Source organism: Cotesia glomerata, linkage group LG4 (assembly GCF_020080835.1).
Source record: "Cotesia glomerata isolate CgM1 linkage group LG4, MPM_Cglom_v2.3, whole genome shotgun sequence".
In the NCBI taxonomy this organism is placed as follows: Eukaryota; Metazoa; Arthropoda; class Insecta; order Hymenoptera; family Braconidae; genus Cotesia; species Cotesia glomerata.
In genome coordinates, this window is record NC_058161.1 from 7,490,327 (window position 1) to 7,497,771 (window position 7,445).

General features: G+C 32.8%; 2 protein-coding genes across 2 annotated transcripts; one reads left to right on the forward strand and one right to left on the reverse strand.

Annotated features, from left to right (window-relative positions):
- The first annotated feature begins 311 nt into the window (after nt 1-311).
- Nucleotides 312-3,877, forward strand: LOC123264201 (exocyst complex component 2). The gene is made up of 3 exons (XM_044727371.1): nt 312-607; nt 744-3,162; nt 3,233-3,877. Exons 1-3 carry the CDS (start codon nt 499-501, stop codon nt 3,420-3,422), a joined length of 2,718 nt encoding a protein of 905 aa, XP_044583306.1. The 5' UTR covers nt 312-498; the 3' UTR covers nt 3,423-3,877.
- On the reverse strand, nt 3,193-6,296 carry LOC123264209 (cleft lip and palate transmembrane protein 1-like protein). The gene is made up of 8 exons (XM_044727385.1): nt 6,159-6,296; nt 5,778-6,052; nt 5,595-5,709; nt 5,306-5,532; nt 4,954-5,239; nt 4,457-4,857; nt 3,687-3,938; nt 3,193-3,604 (listed from the first exon to the last, which is right to left on the reverse strand). Exons 2-8 carry the CDS (start codon nt 6,029-6,031, stop codon nt 3,502-3,504), a joined length of 1,638 nt encoding a protein of 545 aa, XP_044583320.1. The 5' UTR covers nt 6,032-6,052; nt 6,159-6,296; the 3' UTR covers nt 3,193-3,501.
- Nucleotides 6,297-7,445: the final 1,149 nt, after the last annotated feature.

The following is a 7,445-nucleotide window of genomic DNA, read 5'->3' on the forward strand; positions in this document are numbered from 1 at the left end:
TGCAAGAACATTTCAAAATGATTATAAATGAATAAGTCTACAATTTTTTAATTATTTATTGAATTAATTCTTTGAGTTTGAACTTGCCAATTATTGCAAGTATTTCCTAATTAATTTTTTTTTAATCATTATTATTATTATATATAACTTCAATATTTCAAAAATTTTTTTTTCTTAACTATTTTCTACTTTATTATATGAAAAAACCTAAAAAACCCTACTCTATCTCTAGGTAAGTAACTAAATGTCGGCAAGCGTGAAAGTTTTCACTATCGACTTGAAAATAATATCTGTTGATATTTTTCTAACCTCATATTGGTGATCTGTCATAATAGAACATCAACACCCATCAAATTAATTTTATAAAAATGGATTGTTTGAAAAACAATAATTATAAAAAACAATGACAAGTTAAATAATGAGTTCAATAAATTATTTACTGAAGAAAAAACTTTTTAAGTTTTAAATTTAGAATAAAATAATTTAAACTCAAACATAATGGCACCTCCACCAGTAATAACGGGTATTTCGCCAAAAGAAGGTCCCCCGGGTACGAGAGTGACATTAAGAGGTGAATTTTTAGGTACTAAAGCTCAGGATCTTATTGGTAAGTATATACTAAAAAAAAAATTCTATTGTTTACATTATTAAAAAAATTAAATTGAAAAAAATTTTTATGATGAAATAAAATTAATTAATAATTTATCATAATAATAATAATAATAATTCTTATTATTTTGAAGGTCTGACTATATGCGGATGTGACTGTTTATTATCAGCGGAATGGAAATCTCAAAATAAAATAATAGCCAGATCAGGACCATGTAAAGGACGAGGTGATATAATAGTAACAACTCGCAGCGGTGGACAAGGAACATCGACGGTACAATTTCGTGGTTATCATGAGACAATAGGACCAATGAAAGAATCGGCAGTTTGGGTCGAAGAAGCTCCAGTACAAAACTTCGTCTGGGGTAGACGTGCGCTATCACCAACCAACTATCAGCAGGAAGATCCATTGGGGCTGAGCGTTGAGGGCAACGACAACAAAAAGTTTCCCGAAGATGAACTATGTGAGTTGTTCGGAGACAGTAATGGTGAGTTGACAAGCGATAAATTCCATCCCGGTTGGTTTTTACTTCAGCACCACCACGCGACCACGCTGGACGATTTGAAAGCTGGACTTGCTTACTTGAGACGGAAAGTTAATTCCCAAAAAGAAGGACAGTTGTCATTTTTAAAGGCGAATGTTGGTGCTGTGATGGAACAACTCGAGACGATTGTTTTGTTGAAAGAACAATTTGAGCTGGATGTCAAAAAATTCGGTAATGACCCAACAGCTAAACTGGAACAAGCGATTCGCACGTCGATGTCTGAAGCAAATAAACTGTTCGACGATGTTCTAGCCCGTAGAGATCGTGCTGATGCTACCCGAAGTGCCTTATCAATAATGCAGCGTTACAAATTTTTGTTCTGCATGCCAATAAATATTGAGAAAAACATAAAGCGTGGCAATTATGACCTCGTCATCAACGACTACGCGCGTGTTAAAAATTTATTTGGCAACACAGATGTTGAAATATTTAAGAAGGTGTTTGTCGAAATTGAAAATAAAATACAAGAGCTCCGGGAGATATTGCGTAAGAAATTAGAGGAAACACCATTTGACGTTGAGACGCAGAAAAAAATAATAAGAAACCTGGTTAACTTGGAAGCTGATGGAGATCCAGCGTGGGATGCAATAGCTGCTCACGGTTCTTATTTAGATAAAAACATAACCAGCTGTCTCAGCGATTACTTTGGATCCGAGGGTGCTTCTGGTGACGATCCAAGCAATAAAACGAGTAGTAAATCTAATAATGTAACTCCAATAGCGGACCGTCATAAATTATACCGCATGGATGCAAACGCTAATGTACCGGCTCGGGTACTCTGCATCGAAGCGATTTGTGACGTGGTCACCGAACAGCTTCCAGATCTTTGGCGACTAGGCCAGAGTTATTTTTCGGGACAATTGCACGTCGCTGTTGATACTAATAAGCAGAGTGCTTTCAAAAACTTGGTACTGTCGTGCATCCAACATGCCAGCGAAGCTATGAGAGAATGCTACGGTTCAAACATGACTCCAGCTTGGTTGCTGCACAGTTTACGTTGTATCCGACACATGTATACTGCACTGATCCATCTAGATTTACCAAGTGACGCTTTGGATATTTTTGGTAAATTTTTATTTGATTTAAGACTTCAATGCTTAGTAGCATTATTCAAACAAACTGCCGAAAATATCAGCGGATTACAGTCAAAAGAAGCATGGCAACTGGAATACTTGGATAATTTAGACGGTGGGATCACTAAATTACCAGGTTTGTTTGAACAAATGATTATGGAAGTCGCTGAGCTAGCACGGGAAACCGCAATTGCTTGTGGGCTGCGTGAAGCACCATTGCTGGAGTCACCAAAATCTCAAGCGTTGTACCATAACGCGGTGAGAAGTCTTTTCATTGCTTTTGCTAAATGCCTGAAACAACTGGCATTCAGCGGCAGTGAAGAAGCCGGCGATGAAGATGATCCCTCGGTGTCTCAGCTAGTTGGTTCACCAGCTTGCTATCGCATACGTGACAATAAACGCCGTGTTGAAACAGCAACACCTACATGGGAAAAATGTTTGCTGATATCCTTAAGTAACATACGTTATACACTGAATAATATTTTACCAAAAGTTGTGAGTGCGTTGAGAGCACGCGGTTATCCGGACTTGTCATTAGCTGATGGATGGTCAGATGATTGGACGCAGCTTGAGTCTTTGGACACTGCGGTGCTTGAAGCTTATCTTGAGAGACGCTGTGATCCTCTTGTTGGTACCATCGAACCTAGTATGTATCTAGGTGGCTTAGAATGGGATTCGGAGATAGAACCCACACACATACGTCCTTACGCTCAAGAAATAATAGCTAATCTTATCGCTGTTCATGCTGAGGTAACTCGCGTCTCACCTTGTCTTCTTAAACGTGTCTTGTCGCATATCGTTGAAACAATTGCTGAAGAACTAGCACGGCTGATGTCGTGTGTCAGGAAATTTGGGACCAAAGGAGTCATTCAAGCACGCATGGATATTCATTTATTGAGAGATACTTTGGATATTTATTGTACTACTCGTGCAAGGTAATTATAAAAAAAAAATTTAGCAGTAAATTTTCAATTTTTTTAACCATTTTTTTTTATTTTAAAATAGGAATTTTTTCGAAGAAGCATTGGATGCTATCGCATTGCCAAATAACGACGAGATTGATGTTACTAAGGTAGAAACACTTTTAAATAAAGTCAAGTCATCAATGCAACTTCAGATTCGTTGTTTAGCTGAAAGACCCAAGTCTCCAGACATTTCACGTCATAATTCCAGTCGAATCACTACTGTTATGTAATGAAATTATTAAAATAATAAAAAGATATAAATATAATTATCACAAATATTTAATTATAAATTGACGTGTATTTTTTATATCAATTATTTTTCTTATCCACGGATTTATTTTCAACAACGGATGGATTCAAGTCTTCGGATATAGTCACAGTGTCTCGACGGTTCTTGTCAACTGGGTACAACCTAATAATATAATAATCGTGAGTTAGAAATAAAATATTAAATTATATTATTAATCAGTAATTATTTTAGATAATAAATTTACCATCTTTGATATAAATAAATGAGGAAAATAATATCATCTCGAAAGCAAGCAACTCTGTGAGCAACTGGCATTGTTATTATAAATGCAAATACATCGTCAATAAATGTATTGAATGCTTTGTACATAAATGCTCGCCATGGTAAATGAGCAACTGATTTGAGCTTGTAGTTGACAAATAATTGAGGAAGCATGAAAAGAAATCCGAATGCGTACACACCATTTACAAGGGAATTAATACTCCACGAATACCAACTAAAATCATTATTACATACTTAAGGTAGCTGTCGTGGTTAAGGCCTAGCGTCAGAAAATCATGAAATTTTTTTTATCGAAAGATAAATATATATATAATTCACCAGAAAAATTTCAGATCAATTCACCACACCATTTTTGAGTAATTAATTTTCGAAATTGCATTTTTTACACATAGAAATATAGAGAGATGGTAAAGTTAATATGAAATCTTTCGTACTACTCGAGTGATGTAAATTAATTTCATACTAACTTTACCATCTTCTCTACACCTCTACGTGTAAAAGATGCAATTTCGAAAATTAATCACTTAAAAACAGTGGGGTGAATTGATCTGAAATTTTGGTGGTAAATTATTAATATTATTATTTATCTTTTGATAAAAAAAATTTCATAATTTTCTGACGCTAGGCCTTAACCACGACAACTACCTTAAATTAATAAGTTAAATTTTTTTATATTAAATTGTTACTCTAAATTAAAACAACACAAAATATAAGTCAAATCGTAAAAATTACCTCTTATGTGGTTGATAAATCAGTGAATAAATAGCACCGGAAATAACAAGAGGGTAAAGTAAATAAGTTAAATATCTCATGCTCTCAGCATCAAATTGGCGTGTCTTTGATTCTTCTTCATGACTTTTGCCATCTTTTTGCAGTCTCAATTTCGGAATTATTCCACCAGATCTAACTATTTCTAATCGCAGTACTTTTTTAGTTTTCCAGAGCTCGATCAAAGTTCCGATTCCTGCGGGAATCAGTACCAATAAAGATGATCCTTCGTCAAGCAGATAGAAAAATATAATCGCTTGACTAAACGCTCGCCATACTATTGTAGAAACACTGAGGCCTTCAAAGCTTCCTTTACTACGCCAGAAACTGATGTCATTTTTGAATGCCAAGAAATCGAACAGTAGCTAAAATAATTAATCAATTTAATTTATTAATAAACATGAACATACTTTAGTTATTTCAACATTTTTTTAACACAAATTATTTTATTAGATACTTACATGCATAGAAGCAATAAAAATAGTACCGGCTAATAAATAAACGTTAGTATCTGCATAAATTCCCTTAACTTCATCAACATCTTTGTCTGAGAATCCTAAATTTTTCAAACCTTCCATAGCTGTTTTAACATGTAATATCAACCTTAATTTTCCTATTGATATCGGCGTGTACATTACTGTCACATTCATGAAACGTCTGTCACCAACAATTGTTTCCAGGTCTTTGTAGCGTGTTTGTAAAAAGTCATAATTAATTATTGGAAGAAACATATTATTTCCAATTAATCTGAAACATTTAATCGATTAAACTTTTTTTATTTATTATTTTATTATTATAAAAATTTAAGTGTACCTTATATTTGGCACAAGCTCGGCTGGTATATTTTTAACGGGCAGTTCTGGCGTATCAGTCACTAATGTAAAAGTAATACGTGTACGTAAATGAGAAACAGTCTTTATTTTATTATTTTTTATTTTTGAAGCGTCTGGTGATTTTTTGTCACCAAGCAAATTAAAAGTTTCTGCTTGTGGGACCGCAAATTGTGTCATCTTTATGCGCGTATACACTGCATGCGGATCCTATTAAAGAAATCATAATTAATAATTTTCTTATGAATTAAAATTAATAGAATTCTTTATACCTTGAGCAATTCATTGAATGAATTTCCACGAGTTTTCGATTTTGGTACAATTATTACATGGAGAAATAAGGTACCGTTATTCCGAGTCTTTACTAGAATTTCTAAACTCAGCGGCCTGGAAAAAAAAATTTTTACTACATTAAATTATTGCTTTAAATATTTAATGACGATAAAAGTACTTACATTGTATGTGGAATAGTATAATCAAAATTCAACATGGAATGAACAAGTGAAGCATCATTGGACAGAGGTTTACTTGATGGAGAAGTAAAAAGATAAAGATGTAACTGAGGATCGGCATTTAAAAATGATTTGATGCAGGCTTTCCCAGGTTCACATGATGGTGGCGTAAATAATAATGATATGCCGTAAATCGAATAAATAATATAGCCGATAAATGCACCGGAAAATAATACTGTAAACGAGGGTCGCAGCATTTTTATTATTTGTAAATAAACCTGAAAAATGAATTAAAATAAAAAACATAATTAGAAATTATTTTAATGAATTAATTTATTTATTGTTATATGTTAGCTAACATTATTAACAAGTTTTTTTTCTTACCTTACAATTGTTTATTTCTTGTCATATTGTAAATAACAAACGGTTTTATATTACAATTGAACGTGGCTAGTGCTGACAGTTATGGTCAGCTGATAGTTTCTTGTATACGTCAATCGACAAGTGGCGCTGCCGTATTTTTATGGACACTAGTAAACCTATTACAATTTCTGAAAAACAGCTACTGTTTTCATTTTTTGCGTAGTTCCACTCTGCTTTTAGCTATTTAATTATAATTACTCAAAAATTAATTGTAATTTTAAATTATCATATTTTTTAATAAATAAATTAAATATTAATCAGTAGAAAATAATAAAATTTAATCATAAGATGTATTTTTAAATAATTTTATATTTTAAATATGTGAATTTTATAACACTGAAGTTTGACAGGCATTCGAAATTTTTTTAAAATTTAATGGCAATAAAATTATTATGAAAAAAATTCCACATGTGAAAATAAAAAAAAAAATTCGGGTGAAAATTTTTAAAAACATTTTTATTATTGTAATTGTAGGAAGTTATGAATAGGATTGATAATAAATAATAAGAAAATACAATATTATTAAAATTAAGAGTGATTCAAATAGAATCTTTATTTTAAAATAAACGTATCGAAAGAAGTGTCGTTACTTGACAGAGTTTATTAGTCGCAAACTAACTATAATGTTAAAACTATTTTATTGTGAGGTCTAATCCTCTTATTATCTGTATTGTCCTTAGTAAAACACATGTTTTTCTTCTTAAAATATAAGGAGTCCTTTGTACAACTCAAGTACCTAAGGTCATAAAATCAAGCCTATACAGGCTTTCTTATTCTAGGTGCACAAATGTGCCTTAAATATGTTTTTCACATTTCCAAACTAATAAAATAAAATACACTATTTTTCTAAATAAAATATTTCTAAGAACAAAATATCTAAAATATAAAACTAAAAGTTTTGTAACTGGGATTTATTTTTCTTGCTCTCCTAGCCAAAAGTACGCTCTTCCTGGCAGCAATTTACTCCAGGAAGAGCAACTTTTATGGCCTGCTCTAACGCATGCGCGCTACGCATATTTTCTGGCTCGGCAGCACAGAACCTCGCTTTCTTTCGCATTTTCGTGGCGCGACCGGCCTATACAGCGAGTTTCAACTGTATATATAACAGTCACAACATCGTCTGTATGTAACATGTCAGCGCATAAACTAACCAAAAAATGTCAAAAAAATAAAAATAATTTTTAACTAGATTTAACACGGGCTGGGGGTAAGACCTTACGTCACAGATCTCGGGCCTCACGATACTCG

Excerpts from the sequence above, each read along its gene's own strand:
- LOC123264209 (XM_044727385.1), bottom strand. The coding sequence starts at position 6,031 with ATGCTGCGACCCTCGTTTACAGTATTATTTTCCGGTGCATTTATCGGC. Across the intron at positions 5,710-5,777 it reads TATACTATTCCACATACAAT|GCCGCTGAGTTTAGAAATTC; the intron begins GTAAGTACTTTT and ends TTTTTTTTCCAG. Across the intron at positions 5,533-5,594 it reads CATTCAATGAATTGCTCAAG|GATCCGCATGCAGTGTATAC; the intron begins GTATAAAGAATT and ends TTTCTTTAATAG.
- LOC123264201 (XM_044727371.1), top strand. The coding sequence starts at position 499 with ATGGCACCTCCACCAGTAATAACGGGTATTTCGCCAAAAGAAGGTCCC. Across the intron at positions 608-743 it reads TAAAGCTCAGGATCTTATTG|GTCTGACTATATGCGGATGT; the intron begins GTAAGTATATAC and ends ATTATTTTGAAG. Across the intron at positions 3,163-3,232 it reads TATTGTACTACTCGTGCAAG|GAATTTTTTCGAAGAAGCAT; the intron begins GTAATTATAAAA and ends ATTTTAAAATAG.